The sequence below is a fragment of the Podarcis cretensis genome (assembly GCF_951804945.1).
Source record: "Podarcis cretensis genome assembly, chromosome: 3".
Classification (NCBI taxonomy): Eukaryota; Metazoa; Chordata; class Lepidosauria; order Squamata; family Lacertidae; genus Podarcis; species Podarcis cretensis.
Genome location: NC_137172.1, coordinates 88,453,877 through 88,474,556, shown reverse-complemented (window position 1 = coordinate 88,474,556; position 20,680 = coordinate 88,453,877). Strand labels below are relative to the sequence as shown.

Genomic DNA, 20,680 nt, shown 5'->3' with positions numbered 1-20,680 from the left:
TGTTATGGTCGATGGTATCAAACGCCGCTGAGAGATCCAGCAGAACTAGGAAACAGCTCTCACCTTTGTCCCTAGCCCGCCGGAGATCATCAACCAGTGCGACCAAGGCAGTTTCAGTCCCATGATGAGGCCTGAATCCCGACTGGAAGGGATCCAAATGGTCCGCTTCTTCCAGGCGTGCCTGGAGTTGCTCAGCAACCACTCGCTCAATCACCTTGCCCAAGAATGGAAGGTTTGAGAGAAGAGCAATGGAAAAGAGCAATGGAAAAAAACAAAGCCCTATAAATTACCCAAGTCCCAATATAGCCGTACTGGGGAAAGCTGAAGGAGGTCAAAGACAGTCACTTAAGATTATTTCAACTCTTATTTACTTACTTACTTACTTACTTACTTACTTACTTACTGTACTTATATAGCCTGCATAAGAACTTACACTCCATTACTGAAGATTGACTCACGGAGATACAATTTGAGACTGATAAACTCTCTGAGAATATATCTGAGTATGAAACTTATATAAACTTCATTTAATGAAAGCGAAATAAGTTTCATACTCATAAATATTCTCACAGAGGTTATCAGCATCAAATTGGGTTTCCTTGAGTCTGTTTCTTTATCTTTATTGCACCCCTTCCTCCAAGGAGCTCAGGGCAGTATACATCATTCTTCATTCCCATTTTATCTTCATCGCAACCCTGTGAAGTAGGTTAAGTTGAGAGATAGTGACAGGTCCAAAGTGGGGATGAAAATCTTAGAATGGGGGTGGAGTCTTTCACTTCCACTGGTCTCGCTCAGATTTATCTATTTATTTTTGTAATAATTCAAAAAATTTGATATTGCAGTTATTTTATTTCTAGCGGATTTTGTTATTCATGTTTGGTTATAACATCTCTTCTTGTAACTGGAACCAGTGGGGAAAACCCACATTAGTGGCATCTGCCCAATGAATAGCCCAGAATAGTTTTAATGAGCATTACTGTCACTCAAGGCTTTACTGACCTCAATAGGCCAGAGCACCCATTACCAACTTTGGTTGGTGCACAAACTATGGCAATTCCTGGACAAGAGTAGCCTTTCCACTGTGGTCCATACATTGGTAACTTTGTGTTCTTCGTTAGTACACTGTACTTGGGGCAACTCTTGTGCATGGCTCAGAAACTGCAGCTAGTGAAAAATACATTTGCTAAAATGCTTAGTGGGATTCACACATATCACATGGGTGTTGAAAGACTGGCTACCTATTAGCCAAGTTCAAGGTTTCATGTATTAAGTGAGCCTTAAAACTTCACTGTCTTGTGCATGAGATTCCTGACATTTTTAAAACACACACACATACACAATCAACTTACAGCTTTTGTAGAAAACAAAACAAAACAAAAGTGTTCCATGTTCAAGATACTGTAGTACTAGATAGGAGATTATTATATTGCCAGATTACTTATCTTCAATGGGACACGGGTGGCGCTGTGGGTTAAACCACTGAGCCTTGGGCTTGCCAATCAAAAGATTGGCGGTTTGAATCCCCATGACGGGGTGAGCTCCCATTGCTCGGTCCCAGCTCCTGCCAAACTAGCAGTTCGAAAGCACACCCAAAAGTGCAAGTAGATTAATAGGTACTGCTCCGGTGGGAAGGTAAAAGGCATTTCCGTGCGCTGCTCTGGTGTCAGTGTTCCGTTGCGCCAGAAGTGGCTTAGTCATGGTGGCCACATGACCCGGAAAAACGCCGGCTACCTCAGCCTGTAAAACTAGATGAGCACTGCAACCCCAGATTTGCTCATGACTGGATTTAACTGTCAGGGGTCCCTTTACCTTTACCTTTACCTAACCTCTGGTAGGCCACAACTTCCTAGGTTCTGCTCTACATCATTTGAAAGAACAGAAATACAAACTGCTAAAGGCTACTTCTGCATGGCACATAGTAACCCAATGCGATCTATTAATATTAATTTTATACCACTTTCACTGTGCACAAAGTGCTTTCATTTTAGAATTATTCGCCATCACATCCAGCTTCATATAAATTATGTGAGGGAGGTCATTATATTCCATTACTTCAGAGTGCTGAGAGATCATCTTTTTTGAAAAATCCAAGCCAACCATTGTAACTCTTATTCAAACCTGTACTGTGCAGGTATTCACATTCCATGTGTGTTGAAATAGAACATTTTGACTAAATTAAAGAGACCAATTTTCTCCATAACTATATATGTCTTTATTTCTCTCCTTATATCAGCGTAGTGAGTGTGCACTTTTCTCAACATGATCAGTGTTCTGTTCACGCAGAATAGGTTTCCTTGGTGATCTTTCAGTTAAGGATTCTGCATTGGCAAGAGCTCTCTTGCCGCAAAACTCTGCAATATAAAAATACTCTTAAAAATTTACAAAATCTGCCATGAAAGGCAAATAATAACTGTGCAGAATGAATTCCTAATATTTATGCCCCAGCTACAGCATGTAAGCACGGGTTTCCTCTGATTTTCTGTGCTTCCACTGTCATAATATTCCTGGTAGTGACTTGCAATCTCATACATACTAAACATGTTTTTACCATACAACCCATAAGCAAGTTTTTTCATGAATTCTGACCCCACCTCATCCTGTGTCCATCCATTTCTGTGCTATATATTAGTAGTTGCACATATTGTCAATGCAGGAGCATCAATCCACCAAGTTGCACCAGCATAGTATAATCATTCAGCAAGTGACATCAATTCCAAATGATGCCCTAGACTCTCCACTCACTGTTAGCATGTTGATTCAACAGAGCTTATTAAGTCTCAAGCATGACTAAGACCTTTTAAAAACACCTCAGAGTAAAAGGAAATTAGGCTATTTCCAGTCGCCGTTGTGTATTCATTCATTTTATGACATTTTATGACAACGAGCTTTGACAATGAGCATTCATCCTGAATTTGCTTGTGCAGTGCTTATACATCCTCCAATTAAGAATTTGTTCACCCCCCAAACTTTTTGGCACATTTCCCCATCACTTTCTTAATCAGAAAACAGCTGTGTGTTTTGTAACTGAAAAAGGTCATGCAAGGCTATACGGACTAGAGGTGACCACTGTCTGACAATGAGTATCTTTATCACCAACTCCTGTACGGCAGCCCTAACGCATGCGCTGAATGCTGCTTATTAGATTTACATCCTGCTTTGCCCCTAGAATCCTCAAAGTGACAAGTGACATTTATGAACAGTCCCATTAACCATCTGACATGTTAAACAAAAGCCCTCCAGAACGAAGAATATTTAGTTCTCGTATAGTTTCCAGAAGGCTTCCTAGAACCTTCAGAATAGGACACTGCTCCTGGAGAGGATTTTCATGATAGGACACTACGTACTGTCCAGGGGAGATGCTGTCCCAAGGTCCCACCCTCCGGGAGATGCATAAAACAAGAATTTATCTCCAGAAATTTCCCTTTCTGCTGAACTTAAGGAAGGGGAGCAGATCCTGACATGATCCCAGAGCAGGCATGCCATGGTGTGTTAGCTTAAACTATATACAACAGCATACAACAGCATAAGAAAAGGCTGCTGGATCAGGCCAATGAGCCTTCTGGTCCAGCATCCTGTTCTCACAGTGGCTGGCCAACTAGATGCTTGGGGGGAAACCCACAAGCGGGATCCAAGCACAATAACATTATTGACAGTGAGCTCCATAGCCTATGTAACAGGGTTCACCTAATCCAGAATTGGATTTCTCTCACACATACCAACACACACTTCTATTGTTCATAAGAAAACCAAATGTAATTTTAAATTTACTTAGGGATGGGAATGAAACACACACACACACACACACACATTTAGGCTAAAGTCCTGTACCCATCTACCTATGAATAAGCCTCACTGCAGTCAGTGGGACTTATTTCTGAGTGGGCAGTAAAATAATTGCACTGAATTTAAGTGTTATCTTCTGCAACTTGCATTTGGTCTAAACACTGAATTCTTTTTTGTCCGTCATAAACTTAGTAGCTCTAGTATACTTACATCGTTGGGATTTTTGTTTCCTTGGTTGGATTTCAAAACCATCTTTTCATGTGGACAATCTTGTATACTGCGATATTTTACCCAGTCAAGGGGAGGAGGCGAGCAACCTGAATGGGATGATTGGATAGCATGTGGAGCTGTTAAATATAAGGATGAATGGTAATAAAAGAAAGTTTGACTCCACAACTATCTACTGTGGTTGCTTCTAAAGATCAATATGCACGCTATAACTTTCCTCTCTTCTATTCTCCCCTGTCTGTTCCTGTAACTGAAAATAATCCAGTTAGTAGGTTTAGTGCATAGTATGTTTTTCCCTGCTTGTCACTGCCGGCATTCGCAGGTACACCGTGTTGAGCCTAAATTTTTAATCACCGAAGTCAATAACACGTTTGTCCCTGATTTCATGGGGATTAAAATAGCATGCTTTTTTTAGAAATTGTCATGCTAAACATTCTGCATAGACTTGAAGCCTGATTCTCAAACCACTATACATTGCAATTCTCATTACACCCTCAGATCATATGCTCACCAGCCCTGAAACTCATGACTGGGATTTTAAACTGCAGGCTAAGTTCTGATGGCTCAAAGCAGCTTCTCTACCCACCCCACAATGGCCCCACATGCTGTAGCCCCTAGGCGCTCCTTGAAAAGCTGCTTCTAAGGGTGGCAGGGAGACTCCAGATCAACACATACCTCCCAAGTGCCCCAGAAAAAAATGGGACATCCCATTTTTTTACTCAAGATCGAAGGGGCCATTTGGGGTGCCACAACCTTGCATGCTCTCACACAGTGTTCTCGTCCCCCCAAAACTGCAGAAAAGTCCCCCCCAAAAGTGCAAAAGCACAGGTCAGAAGACTTATCTCAGAGTGCGTCCCAGTTTGGGGCTTGAAAAAGTTAGACGGTATGTCATGCGATGCAGTACTGAGGGGGGAGATACAGGAGGGAGGTTATCAGCAGAAAATGGTGACCTCTCCCATTGTGTAATGCAGTGGGCTTCTAGAATTCAAGCCATGAAGTCTAAACTCTGGGACGTTATTTGAGGATTGCCATGGTGTGAGCTTTGCTACCTAAAACTTCAGCCCACTGATTGTAAGAAGTTGCTGTATACCTTTATTCTGCCTGGCTCTGTAATGTCTCCACTAACAGGCAGTGGCTTTCACATAGGAGATATTTCCAGTCTTACCTGGAGATATCAGAGATTGAACAGGGAAGCTTCTGCATGAAACAAAGATCCTCTAAAATGGAGCAACATCCCTTTATCTTTTCACTTAAAGCAACTCTGTGGTTTCATTATGACTTGTAATACTGTTCACCAACAAAATATTATGGAAAGCATTTTGATAGCTCTGCTATTTCTTTTGTTTAAAAAAACCAGAGACTTGTGTCACTCTAAAGGCCCAAAACATTTATTATGGGACATATATGGTTTTTGTGCTTAGCTGCAGTCATCTGGGATCCAGAGCAAACTTGTGCTGTTTGATGGATATATCATTCGGTTTGCATAAATGATTTGTATATATTTTGAAGTATTTTAGTAATCTTTACCTTCATCTTTATGCTGTTTCTATTTATCATTTTGTGATTAGGAATAATTCTGCTCTCTTTCTGTGTTGTGACAAGGCATCTTCTTAACACCAGTATAGCAGGCAGGTACATCAGTTTATATACTTAAGATCAGGAAGTCAAGTAGCACTTTATGATTGAATTGGATTAGATGCTGATTTGAGATCACAGAAAATGAAGCATTTGAAAAATGAGCTTGAAACCCACCCCCCACCCCAGGATAAGTGCCTAAATTGCCAAATCCACTTTTGTCTCTGCATACATAAACACTGGCAGCAAAATCCTTCCCCACATAAGCGCCTGTCGCCTGCATACAGAGCTGGGAAGAAAGACTCTAATTGTGGGACATTGGCAGTCAAACATCTAACAGTTAGAAAGTCTAGGGGCAAACAACCACAGAACTGTACTGCTAGATAGGCAGACTCATACCATAGTACAGTGGTAACCCTCTGGTTACGAACTTAATTCATTCTGGAGGTCCGTTCTTAACCTGAGGTACCACTTTAGCTAATGGGGCCTCCTGCTGCCGCCACGCCGTCGCTGCGCGATTCCTGTTCTCGTCCCGAGGTAAAGTTCTTAACCCGAGGTACTACTTCCAGGTTAGCAGAGTCTGTAACCTGAGATGTTTGTCACCCGAGGCACCACTGTAATGCAATTGGTAGAGAGAGAGCTCTGTGCGATGTCATTTCCTCTGTTTACTGTAACGGAGAAAACCAATACATTTTATCCTTCCTGCCACCTCTCTCCCCCCCCCCCCCATGTCTCCAGTGCAGACAGGTGCATAGCTGTCAACTTTCCCCCTTTTTTTAAGGGAAATTCCCTTATTCCAAATAGGATTCCTCACAAGAAAAGGGAAAAGTTGACAGCTATGGGCAGGTGTCTGCCTGCACTGTCCTTGAGCACAGACTCCATTTTTGTAATCAACTAAGTATCTTGAAACCTAGAACTATTTTTACCTGCATAGTTCTGCAGCCTTTGCTGTGATCCAATGCAATACTGTTAAGTAAGCAAAGGCTATTTTTAAGTTTCCTTTTTAAGTTGTCGTCTGATTGTTTGTTAAGAGGGGTTTAAAAAGGGGGGAATCCAGCTCCCTTTCATGAGCTGGAGTTGCTCAGAAAAGGAAAGGCTTCGCAGTCTAGTTCCAAAGCTTCTATTTTTGTTGCTAAGGATGGAAATTTAATGCTCTGCTTAACCCACACGCATGGGAGACTGGAGGGATAAATTGTATTTACTATATCCTCTCCTAGCCATCAACAACCCATCCCACACTAATAACTTAATAATTTTAAATGTTCATTTGTCTGTTGCAAACAACTGTTTGCTGCCAGGAAATATAACCTGTGCAGTGTATCCCTTTAAATTACCCATGTTACTTTGATGCTAGAGTGCTACTATGTCATTTGATATTATATTATGAAATCTCCAGTATCTAGGGCTCTGTAGTGAATGCAAAGCGGGGACATGATGGATCATAATTTACTTCCAATAGGAAAGTCAAGCCATTGTGTCAAGTTTAATTAAGTGGTGCAGTGTCAGATGAGAGCCTTCTATCGATGGCTTCAAAGAGCCTCTCAGATGGTAGAAACTGACATGCATGGAGGGAGGGGGATAACCCAAATAACGGTGGTTTTTTTACATTGTGTAAACCACACTTCAAAATATATAGAGATATGGCAGCTGAATATATAAAGAGGTTTTCCATGGGTTGAAATTATTTGCAGTTTGCAGTGAAATCTCCATAAGGCAAGGAGCTTAGCCGTTTCCCCCTCTGGAGTTCAAATCTACACTTGTAATTTGTCGGGGGGGGGGCGGAGAGAGATACTATTAGGATTGTTGGTTTGCACTGGTTCTATTTGAAAGCTGAAGAGTGCTCTACAGCTGTTGTGTCATGCATGTTTTGTAAGGTTTCATAGCCAAAAGGAACACAAAAAGCAACCTCCTTTTCTGCCCTATTGCATTTCTTACTCAAACTAAACATGGATGGTTAGCAGAACTTGCGTATGTCTGAAAGATGTCCAGGCTATGTCCACACTGGGGTGTTGCCGTATTCATGGGTTTGTGCATTTTTGGCCACACATGAGCACTATCAGTTTTATGCCTTCGAAGTCTCTCTCTGTGTTTCCTGTCCACACTAGTGGGCAGTGCTTGATGAGATGCATTTGCGCTGAGCACTGTTCTCTCCTAACCTCAATTAGTACTTCTGCATGCACCATAAGTTCTGGAAACCTGAGGTGTGTTGTACACATGCATGCAGGTACTCATTTTACCTGTGCTCACACACATTTTCTCATATATATATATATATATATATATATATATATATATATATATGAAATACAAGTTTTCCTATATACCAGATTTGACCGTAAGTGCAGCCAACATTTTTTTTAAAATAAATGTGTTGCTTCAAGGCAGGAAAGGATTTGGAGTCACTCACACAGGAGGCTGTTACTTCCTTTCTTCTCCTTTTCCAGCCTCCTGCACTTACAAGGGCATTAAAAATGTAATACTGCTGTTTAGAACAAGAGCAGGGCTATGCAAAAGAGCTGCTTTAAAAATACAAATACTACAAGTGGTGGAAAAAGGCAGGTGTTATTGTTATCTTTGGGCTAATAGAAAAAAAATGGAAGCAGGGAATGTGTTGATAAATGTGGCCCAGAGAAATGCCATCATACGCTTTTTGGTTTTTTAAAGAGACCTACCCACTCAATGTGCGTCAATGAATTCCTAGTTGGGTAATGTGCTATCTTGTACTGCATTTTCTTCCCTCATTAAATTATTTGAGGATCGGAAACATCCGAATTTAGAAGGGGTGGGAATTGTGGGCTGCTTTTTGGACAAGGAAGACATTATGTGGACGCTGCTCTTCCCCCAAAATAGAGACACAAGCAGCTTCAAATCCACATTAAACTCCAGTGTAGGCAAACTCCTTGTCCCCCAATGGGCTGTCTTTTAACATGCAAGGAGTTTGTGATGGGAGGCAGCATTCAGGCAAATTATTCCTGCAATATGTGTTGGAATTCTTGCACACAAGTGCACACCAGGTAGACACTATTTTCCTGTCCTAATTCACACACTTGTGTAATGCAGGGATTATAAATTGTACTGTACTTTATTTTCCTGTTCCTTTTGTTATCTGGGCAGTGTACTTCCAATGTTCCCTATGATGACAGCATGACCACTGTTCCTTCCAACTGGGGGGACAAGGAAACTGCTTGGAGACATGGATGGTTTACAAAGAGGCCAGTCTGGGCTCCAAACAGAAGACACTCCTTCCCACATATGATTAGTGTACATTAATGCATGTAGTCAGACATTTTATCCTTTTCTGGTATAAAAGCTGAGTTTGTTGCATAGTAGAAGTCAAACTGTTGAAATTTTATCAGTCCTTTGGTTAACTGACTATCACTGAGTTTTAAATACAACCATTCTCTCTTTTGCTCTGTCTGCAGGGGATCTGTACCACGACCACAGCATTTTTACATTTCTTCTTCTTAGCTTCATTTTGTTGGGTTTTGACGGAAGCGTGGCAGTCTTACATGGCTGTTACTGGAAAAATTAGGACACGACTCATAAGGAAACGCTTTTTATGCCTTGGATGGGGTGAGTTCATATGACTCAGCTAAGATGTTTTTCAGCTTAATGTTTCATGCACGGATAACCTTTGGAACATGAATGCATGTTTCAATAATCCTGACAGGTAGTAGATTGCACGGTTTCTAAACCGAATATTAGTACTGGGAGATTTTCTATGGAATTGCAAGCAGGAATATAATTTAATTCTATTGATCTGCTTCAAGATATGGCTGGTGATGAATGTCTCATTGATTATGAGAGTTTATCACACCATAACTCACAGCCTTTAGCAGATTCTCAGTAAAGCATGGTAATAACAAAAACACAAGCAATGTTTTATTTTATTTTATTTTAAAGACCCTTACTGAAATACATCACAGCTCAGTGTGGTTTCTTTGTTGTATACTATGTCAAATGTACTGGTCACTTAGCAACATAAAAATGATGCATGCCGGGATGGAAGCTGAACTGTTGACAAGCTCCTGGTAGGTGAAGTGGGCATTAACATTACATGCTGGTGAAAAGGTCGCGCCCCCCCCCCCCCATGAAATCAATCTCTATAGGTTAATATAGTAAGCTGTGGTTTTTCACATCCCATAAGAAGAAGCATGCATTGTGGCTCACAGGAATAACGATTGGTGGATAAATTCTAAAAGAGTAGCCCATATTTCAGCAAAAACCACAAAGGCACTGTGGCACCTTAGAGACTTGACAAATATGTTGTGGCAACAGCCATTAAATGTGTAGGGAAGTAATCATACAATCACAGAATTGTAGAGTTGGAAGGGATCACGAGGATCATCTAGTCCAACTCCTCTGCAATTCAGAATCTTTCACCCAATGGAGGACTCAGACCCATGACCCTGAGATTAAGAGTCTCATGCTCTGTCCAAACCTTTTCCAAACAGGGCCAGATTTGATGAAGTGAAGGGCCATGGGGGCTGACCAAAGTTGTTAAGCTTTGTTTTTAGGATTTTACCCCAGGAAATAAACTGCCATAGGGGCTGGATTAGGCCCCCCAAATGGACTTTGGACATGCCTGACACTAAGCTAATCACTGGGGGTTTCTCTTACAGGTCTACCAGCATTGGTGGTGGCTATATCAATAGGTTTTACCAAGACAAAAGGATACGGAACCAGTAACTAGTAAGTCACTCCATAATAATAAACGTTTTCAATGACCGCCAGCTCCTCCATCCCTGTTTATCACACAACCTCCTTTTGGGTATTTTTACAGTTCTGTGCTGACATGGAAGTTGTTTAAAGGTGAATAATAAGTGTGCTGGTTAACAATGGGCAGGCCCAGTTGAAGAGAAATGTGGCAGAAAGCTATCAAAGGATAGCAAATTGCTATCTATTGAATGGGGAAATTGTCTTCCATCTTGTCAGAGCACTACAGAAGTACAGTGGTGCCTCGCAAGACAAAATTAATCCATTCCGTGGGGCTCTTCGTATAGCGGTTTTTTCGTCTTGCGAAGCAAGCCCATTGACAGCTTAGCGGATTAGCGCTATTAGCGGTTTAGCGGCTTTTAGTGGATCAGCTGATAAGCGGCTTATCAGCGAAGCAAGCCCATAGGCTTATCAGCGAAGCAAGCCCATAGGGAAATTCATTTTGCGAAGCGCCTCCAAAATGGAAAACCCTTTCGTCTAGTGGGTTTTCCGTCTTGCGAGGCGTTCGTCTTGCGGGGCACCACTGTACCTGACCCTGGGACTTCTTCCTTAGTGTGCCTGTTCTGGCCTCTTTGTTCAGTTGTTTCTAGCAAACAGCCTCTTACTCAAATGCAGATTTACCATCCCCTTTCTTCCAAGAGCTTACTGTGATTAATAAGAGTTTGGCAAAGGAGGCATGGTGTGCCCATATCAACTCCTATTCATTTATCTCTCCCTGAACAACTATTCTGCAGGATTTGATATGGAAAAGGAAATGAGATTCAGTAGTGGCAGGGTGGGGAATGCCAGTGAGTAGGAAACAGGTGGCTTAGGAATATAGTGCACGATCATTGAGATGTTTTAGACTTCAATTCCCATCAGCCCCAGCAAACAGAGCTATGCTGGCTGGGGCTGATGAGAGTTACAGACAAAAACATTTGGAGGGCAACAGTTTTGGGAAAGCTGCCTTGAAGCAGCTATTACTTCACCATTCCTTTTGCAAATGCTGGGCAAATGAGCTAAAATTCCCAGAGCACGGAGGGCATTCAACAGCTCTCTAGAGCAGGGCTTTCCAAACTGTGTGTTGCAACACATTAGATGTGAACGCTCCTCACACTCCTCCTAGGGCTGGAAAAGGGGTTAGTTCAATCTCCGGTTTGCTAGTAAAACCGAATTACTGTGTTGCGAAATTATGCATATCTAAAAAGTGTGTTACCAACATGAAAAATTTGGAAAGCTCTGCTCTAAAGGCACTTAGAATTTAGATGGATTAAGAGCTCCTTATTTTGAGAGAGTGCTACATGTATTCCATTAAAATCATTACATCTTATTAGGAGCTTTAGATGAGTGACTTGGTGTCTACTTCATGAAGTACCGGTATTTTCATTAGAAAAGCAAGTCATCAATGAAGCATTAACAGAAAAATACTTAAATTGTGTCATTCAGTCTGTGAAAAAATACTTGGAAGATGCTTTGAATGCAACAAAGTGTGAGAAATTAGCATTAGAATTGTAAGTTGAACAGTATTACAAATTAGCTATTTTAGCATTTAACACACACACATAAAAAAAGAGTTTCCTTGAAGGTAGATTTCCTTTTTGCCATGGTGCCGTAACTTGAAAACTGCTGAATGAAAAATGCTAAATATTCAGTACTGGCAGAAACCCTTTTTTAAGGACAGTTTATTTAAAATGTTTAGCAAGCATGAAACACAATATCTTCTCAGACATAATCTTCCACATAGAAGTAAACTAGGTTTCATATTTCTTAAGTAATACACAAGATGTTGCAGCTATATATGCTCTGTCCTTGTAGTAGAACAGCAAGTACAGGTTGTATTCTGCAGGGTTGGATACTTTGCAGACTGCAGCTAAATAGTCTTGGAAATGGCTAGTTTTCAGACTTCCTGATTTATTGGGGTGTGTTGGCCTACATGTGCAATAAATCTCTGTTTTCTGTTTGTTGTGAAAGTGTTGGAAGTGCAACAGCAGGGATCATTCCATTTGAACATAAGCATTACTTCTGTTATTAAAGTCATCTAGCCAAGAGGGGGAGGTGTTGCTTAGTAACTAAGCAGATACTTGGTGAAATAGCATGTCTTCTGGTTAGCTGCGTAGATATGAGAGAATTGTTCCTCTGTAAATTTGGTTGAATGTAACCCTGCTATAAACAAGGCCAAAAATAAGAGAGACAAAATCTCTGTTTATTTCTCCTCATATAATTAGAATTTCTTTTCTCTCCTGTCTGTGTTATTTAAGTGACTTTGCTAACAGAAAGTATCTGAAATATTTTGATATCCCAAGACTGAGAAAATCAGTGAGGCCCCACAATCAGTAGACAGATATATAGACAGACAAATAATAAACCTTATTAATTTTTATTAGTTCTTTTCTAATGTTCTTTCCAGTTGCTGGCTCTCTCTCGAAGGAGGACTTCTCTATGCTTTTGTTGGACCTGCAGCTGCTGTTGTCTTGGTAAACATTAAAATCACCTATTTTAAGTAACCATGGTAATATAATCACTGACTGGATAGTATGTTAAGTGTTCTAAATTCTGATATGGAAGTTATGAATGCAAACTTATTTTGCATATACTTTCAGTATCTCAAATACACAGATGATTAAAGGGCGGTTGTCCCTCTTAACACATGTTAAATTTGTGCACTTGTGTTTATAAAAGGGGTATGTATAATATGTGTGCCAATGAGTGGTGTGGCCTGTACAGAGGGGGCGTGGGCTGAGGAGATTTCTGAGAAGCAAATAGCTTTGGGAGTGCATTTGGCCCCAGCTAACAAGTTCACCATCCCTGAATTTTGCCCCATGTTTTGATTATTTTCAACAATTGCACTTTGTAAAGGAATACAAAATCAAACTTTTCTCAGCCTGCAGTCCCAGTATGGCTGTGTTGACACAAATCATTTTGGAACTTCTTGTATGGTTTCTCAGGGCAAGGGGAGGGTAGAATCACCTTGTAGTGAAATTCAGAAAAAGCAAGAAGAGAGCATGCAAACTCTCTCCTCCTTCATTCCTTCAAATTAATAAGCTCTAGTGAAAGCATGAGGGGGAAATTAATTTAAGAAGCTTACAATCACCTACTTGCTTAATACTCACTCCTTCCCCCAGTGCACAAACACAGAAAACGCTGACTGCGTGTCTATTGATCCTCTAAATATTCTGAATGCAGATCTGCCTCCAATCTTACTAATCCTTTGAAGTGAATTGACTTTGAGCCGAAACTACCATATATTTATTGGCTCTGAAGCACTTTGAAGCCTCAAAGAATCTATATCGCTGCCTGGTTTTGTTTTTTGTAACTAACACAGTGCAGAAGGAACAAGCCATCATATCTGAAACACTTCAGTAATCCAAGCAAAAGAAAACAATGTCACTTTTCATAATTGCCTTCTTGTCAGAAATGCACATTTTTCCATCAACTTTGGCTGTATGCCTTAAAAATGATAGCAGTCAAAAAACTAATCTAGGTCATTTGAATGTCAACCTGCCTGATCAAACTACTTGCCTGTGTCTTCCAATTAATATCATCCCTGCCTTTTAAACTCAGACAAGGTTGTGGAAGCGCTCCTATAGTCTAGAGAGGGGGTGGCAAGAGAGAGCTCCTCCAGACAATCTATTCATTGAGCACTTATCCTAATTCAGTTGTACAAAGCTTGCACTAAGGTTGTTTGGTGACTGCTGATTAAAGTTATATGACAGTAATAGTTAATTCTAATTTCTTCGTGCAGACTTCCCATCTATCAGTTGTTATCCCACACTTTTTAGTGCATTTCTCCATCACTTTCCTTACCGCAAAAAGTCTCTTATATCACAAACCTAAATGCCTAGTCTAATCCTTTCTGCAAAATAGTGATTGGAGGTGACCATAGATACAGATGTGGAGTTGGATTCTGTGTTGTGCAGAGCAGATGTCGGTGAAGTGGATAAGCCCATTCGCAAGAGAGTGGAAGTGATTTTGATTTCTAAGTCCCCCTTACCTCTACAGCTCCAAAAATCAGCTCTGGATTGACAGGGATCCTACACCGCAATGTCTGAAAAGCGACTGGAACCTGCAAAAAAGGAGGAGGAATGGGGGGGATACTACCTTTTTCCTCTAGGTGGGAGCTTCAGTAGAATCACAGTTTCCTCTACCAAAGGAGCCCTTCCATTCATAGTGGGGCAACCCTGAATCTGATGCATTTATATAAGATATAAGAAGTGGTGCATACCAGCAAAACTATTCCCTTTCACCAGGAATGCCCTGCTATTTCCCTTTTTCTTCCCCCCCCCTTGAATGCCATGCATTTCCCTTTGCCTGTGCTGCACTACACACTTATTATCTTCCCCCCTGCCCTGTCTTTAATTTAGTATCACTTAAAGGGGTGACTGTTTGTGTTTTCGTCCGTTTGTTTTATATTTAACAGGTCAACATGGTGATTGGCATTCTGGTGTTTAATAAACTTGTTTCCAGAGATGGAATCCTAGATAAAAAACTCAAACACAGAGCGGGGTAAGCAGAAGTTGGGTTTTTCCCCCAGGCCTACTGAAAATCTGTTACTTATTTTCAATTATTTATTTTGTCTCTATGTATATATTATGTTTACCAAATGTCTATTTATTTGATTGCACTTTGAATCTTTTTTTTTTTTTTTGCATAGTTTAACAAGCTGTCTAACCAATTTTATTCATCTCCAAAACTGAGGAAATGTGATTGAGCAACAGTAAAATAATAAAACACAAGTACAATGGTATTAAGTCAGTCAAAAGCCTGAATAATGATTATGCATGTCAAAATTATTGGCTTTCTAAAATATTGGCTTTGTACAGAATGGAGACGCAGACTTATGTAATGCTCTTTAGTTAGAATGTTCCCCTAAAAGATTTCCCAAGGTAATTCCTAAGATAAAATGGGTGGTAGGCGGACCATTTGCTTGCTTGCATATGTAATACACCACAATAAAGTATCAGAATATAACGCCAGGCAAACAAATATTACTTTGCTAATGGTTAAGGTTTTCTATAAACTGATCCCCTTTTTTTGTCTGTGAGAGCAGATTCTTTGCATTGAGCGGGTTCTGTCCATGCAATTGTGATGCATTTCCTTTCAGACAGGGCCTGGGAGCCTGAGTCCATGAAAAAGCTGGATTCCTGCCAATCTGTTGTTGTTTATCTATTCATTTTCTTTACCCATCCTTTACCATAAGGTCCCATGGCAGGTAACAGCAATTTCAAAATACAATATTAAAATCAATTAAGAGAGTAGTTTAAGCCCTAAAATATATACATCTCAGGTGCCAGACACACCACTCGGATAAGGGAATTCCACAACTTAGGGGCTGTCCAGAAGAGGGTCTGGGTGCTAGATTCTGTTACCCCTGCTCTCCCTTCTCCACCAAACAGCTGATCATCAATATTTCAGCTTCTTTTATTCAAGCAAGCATACATTCTCTTAGATCAGGGTTCATTAATTCAGTGGGGAAGATCTAAACATGGGCTTAACTCTCCCAGTGAGACTTACATGTGCTTAACTCTGACTAGATCCTACTCCATGATATTTCATTATTGATTGTTAATGCTCTATTTAATCTTGATAAGATTGCATCCTTTGAAGAATATTGAATTAGCATGATAAGACTGCTCTGTTAACCAAAGCTGTTCTTCAATAGCTGTTTCTCACAGGCAGACTATACCATGACTTGTTGACATGTGATTTGGTCCCACTTATATCCCCTCACAAATACCAATATGTATATATATCCATTAGTTGAATCAGATGAAGGAGGTTCTAGTCCATGCAAACTTGTCAATCTTAAGACACCACATGTTAGGATTGTTGAAGTTATCCTCTAGATAAGGCTACGTGAATCAGCAGCCATAAAGCAGCTGTTGCCAATTTCACATTGCAAAATCGGTGTCAAGGGGCTCTATGCATTTTCATTCAAGGAATGTAACAAACGGTTATGGAATATTATAACATACCTTAAGGTGGTAAGATCCAGTCTCATATGCTTTCACATAATCATCTCCTCTTTAAGGTTGCTTGATCCAAGTTTTAGAAACAAGCAAGCAATACTTTGCAGCAGTGTTCTCAACACACACACACACACACACACACACACACACACACAATATTATGTGTGTGTGTGTGTGTGTGTTTTCACTTAGAATACTTGTACCCCTTGTACCCAAAAATTCTCCAAATAAAAATCACTCTCGTCTCTGGTACAGGAATGGAAATTGCATGATGTCTGCATGGAACCCAGAATTATTCCTACAGTGAAGTGTATCTGACAAAGTCATACTCAGAGTAGAATCAAAGAATCATGGAATCATAGAATTGTAGAGTTGGAAGGGACCCTGAGGTTGATCTAACCCAACCCCCTGGCAATGCAGGAATCTCAACTAAAGTATCTATGACAGATGGCCACCCAACTTTTGCTTAAAAATGTAGGAGAGTCCAGTGAAGGGAGTCCATTGCACTATCAAACAACCTTTACCATTAAAAAGTTCTTCCTAATGTTTAGTCGGAGTGTCTCTTCTTGTAACTTGAAGACATTGGTTCAGGTCATTTTGAATCTTCCCAGCAAATGATGACTCTGAGCATACCACAGGCCAGAGATGGCTAAGGCTAACCTCCATTCTCAGGGACTATGTTATCCCCCAGACAATTTTAAATTATTTTTATTGTGTATTTGATTTTTCTTGTATGCTGTTTTATGGGCCTTTCACCAAAAAGCAACATGAAAAAAACACATTAACATTCTCATTTCCAAGAACCTGTTTGTGCAAAATGAAATGAAACATCAACATAGTTATATAGATTTTCGTGTTTATATGGATTTTGGCTACAGTATTTACATCTATATTTTTGACAGAATGTAAAACAAAAAACAAAAACTGAGCTCCATCTCTCAAGCAAGCTGATCCCTCTTACCATATTCCTCAAAATAGCTGAGCCATTACACCAAGAGTCCCTAGCCTTTTGGATTCTGGGAATGCATTTGAAAATCTAAGAAACTGTTGTTGGCACGACAAATAATCTGGTGATGAGCAAAACTACCAACACTACCACAACCAAGGAATGCTCCATAGGCCTACACACATTGCAAAACAAATGAAATGGAGAAACCAGCAGGCAACAGCTTCCCTTGAAATTGGCAAAACACCTCTCAACCAAACAAAATAACAAGGATGCAAAACACACACAGGCACCAAATAAACAGGAAAACCAAAAACACACAAGGAAACAAATCAGATAAAACGCCCCCACTTGAGACCCTGAGGCATTTTGAGGAGAAGGCGATAAGAGGACAGAGTGACTGCAAGCCTGCAGTTCCCTGTCCAGCCAGCTCAATACTACCCAAAGTTAATAAAAAGAGTGAAGCACCCTGCAATTTTAAAAATAAAAAATGGAAGGAGCAGCAGGGCCTTGCAACAGACCAAGGGGGTGTCTGAGGCTGCCATGGTGCCCACATCCATCACATTAGGGACTCCAGGACTCAAGTTGGTCACTCTATTTTTTTATCTATTGCTTATTCCAATAGTAAATTCCATTTTATAGGATGAGTTGTTTGGTACATGTAAGCTTTCACAGGCAGATGGTGTGAGGGGGTGGGGTGAGTAATAAGATTTTTCTCTTCATTTTATAAAAATCCAGAGTGACAGCCAATATTACATGAGCAGACTTCACTTGCACATAAGACTCCTCCTTCCTCTCCTTTGCCCCGAATCCTCCTGCGCCCTGCCCCATATCTAATCTGCAGATTCTTAAAACCCTCCTGAGAAGATTGCGGGGGGCATATGTAGAGCTGCAGCAGGGAGCGGGATCCATTCTGCCAATGGAGTCTGTTCTACTGTTGGACAGACACCCATGGATTTCATCTGCAGCAACTTCCGTCAGTCAATGAAAACCGTTCCACTACATATTACTTTTTGCATTTAATACACTTAATAAAGTAATGCATCACTCTCTTAATCAAAGAAGAAAAAACATACACAAAGAAGTTTACTACAGTGAAATAATGTGATTATAAAATATTGTATAATAAAACATATCCGTAAAATAATTAAAACATTATTGAGTGACCTTGCGCCAGCGACTCACTCTCAGATCTATTTCACAGGGATACTGCAAATTATAAAACAGGGAGAGGGAGAACCACACAGGCCACCTTTAGCTCCTTGGATATAAATGTAAACATAAAGTTAAAATAATCATTACAGTAGGAGACTAATTAAAAACTGGCATCAGCAGTCAGGGAAACACTTGGGGAAACATGCCTGTTTTTAATGAGCAATGGAAGAGCATCACTGCTGGTGCCTGCCATATTTCAGAGGTAACCTGGTCTGGAGCTGTTAGGACTTCAGATGTTAATAGCAGGACCTTAAGCCTAGCTTGATAGCTAACTGGCAGCCAGCCTGTACTTAGATGGCACTGAAACTGTTAGGGTGGATGAAAGGCTGGAAATAGCCAGGCAATTCAGTTGTTATAATTTATGAGGCAAGAAAACTGAACCAGTTGTTCGATGTTGTGATACAGTGTGTTGTACAAACATATACTATACACACATATATTAACCTTAATGCTTGTGTACTGTGTTTTATTAAAATGTTGTTTTTCAAGCCTGAAATAATACTTTCATTAAATTCCATACATTTCAAACCCTGTATCCAGACCAGCCTCTGGCAAAAATTTAGAGTAAGCTAAGAAGGAGCTTATTCTATCTTGTTTTAAAGTTCCTTCAACCTTTCAGCCAATATCGTAGTGCACATTGACTGAGCCATCTTAGTGTGTGGTCATTTTCCAACTTCGTTCACCTCTTAATTAATTAGAGGTATGCACACGCTGCCCTGGCAATTTGTCTCTCTCTTGCATGCTGAGCGAATAAATGATCATGAGCATATTGGTCATCTTAAAGGTCTGAATAGAGGGATCTCACCTTGTGTGTCCTACACTAGCACGTGCTTGTTTACTTCGGTGTTATCAAGTGACATTTATCTCTGGACACTGGGGGCCTTAAAAAAAAAAGACTTAAATGAAAGAACTAGGCCTTGCATGAAATGAAACTTCCCGCCCCCAAATAACATAATTTTTTTTACTTAAAAAATGTAAAACAATGTATGATTCAAATAGAGCTTTGTAAATTCTGAATAAGTCTACCTGCTATTTTATTTTCTTGCATGACATCATATTTAAAAAGCTAAATTTCAGTCGCGACTTTTTTTGGTGACAAAAAATTCAATATTTTGTTCTTTTTTGTGGGTGTTCTGTTTGTTTGCAGTCAGATGAGTGAGCCTCATAGCGGTTTGACGCTCAAATGTGCCAAGTGTGGAGTAGTTTCAACAACAGCTTTGTCAGCCACCACCGCCAGTAATGCCATGTTAGTCCTAATCATTTACATCTTCTTGTTACAAATCTTATACAGTGCATGTGGGGGGCGGGGATACTACAGTGATGAAAAACTATGATAACTAATGCTGAATATAGTTAATTTAAAGGAAAAGAAATGGCAACCACACTTTTTAATTCAACTGGAGTAACATGTAGAAAATAAAATATCAATCTTTATAGATCTCTAAATATTTGTCATTGGTCTTCACATTAACTAACAAGTTGCCACCCTTAAATATGTTACCTATACATTTGCACATATATATGTGAAGAGAGGGTTGTATTGTCCACTCATGGTTCTACAGCGTCACTGTTGTTGCTCTTTTCCTTCCTCTTTGTCACTTTCTAGGGCATCCCTTTGGAGTTCCTGTGTTGTGTTGCCTCTCCTGGCTCTGACTTGGATGTCTGCAGTTCTGGCGATGACTGACAAGAGATCGATATTATTTCAGATACTCTTTGCTGTGTTTGATTCATTGCAGGGCTTCGTCATTGTCATGGTCCACTGCATTCTCCGAAGGGAGGTAAGGAAACCACTTCCCGATGGCATTTGTCATGAGCCGCTGTGAAATTTTACAGCAATACCAAATGCTCCACAGAAATTCAGTTGTATATCAAGGAAAAATCTGGGATCAAAAGCAGGGCAATTGAGCAATGTTCTTTTGTGACAAACAGATGTGACAGCCTATTGAGGAAAAAAGCCACCATGCATAGCTACAAAGAACCAGTGGACTGAATGAAAAGTCAAAGTTGAGATTGGGCAGAGCTAAAGTCAAGAGAAACCTGATTGATTTCAGATGCAAATGTAGCAAAAAAAGAAAAAAAGCCCAATAGCCCAACAAATTAAAGGTTTCCTTTTCTGCCTTTTTCTATCTCCAAGAGGTCTTCTGTGACTCTGACATTTACAACCTTCTGGTATTTCAACCAACAATAGCAAATGGCTTCAGAATCTGGATCAGACCATTTGGTAATCACAAGATCCTTCCCCACTTGAGTTCCTTCCAGCTCCCATATAACA

General features: G+C 40.3%; 1 protein-coding gene across 5 annotated transcripts in view; it reads left to right on the top strand.

The window, feature by feature from the left end:
* ADGRB3 (adhesion G protein-coupled receptor B3) overlaps positions 1-20,680 on the top strand; it is a 458,204-nt gene that overhangs the window by 404,954 nt on the left and 32,570 nt on the right. For 4 of the 5 annotated variants that reach the window (XM_079970373.1, XM_079970371.1, XM_079970374.1 and 1 more), the window contains 6 exons: positions 9,009-9,159; positions 10,209-10,278; positions 12,689-12,755; positions 14,699-14,784; positions 19,556-19,654; positions 20,015-20,186. In XM_079970373.1, coding sequence (XP_079826499.1) covers positions 9,009-9,159; positions 10,209-10,278; positions 12,689-12,755; positions 14,699-14,784; positions 19,556-19,654; positions 20,015-20,186 — 645 coding nt within the window. The remainder of the gene's footprint in view (positions 1-9,008; positions 9,160-10,208; positions 10,279-12,688; positions 12,756-14,698; positions 14,785-19,555; positions 19,655-20,014; positions 20,187-20,680) is intronic. The other variant, XM_079970372.1, reaches the window with a different exon arrangement.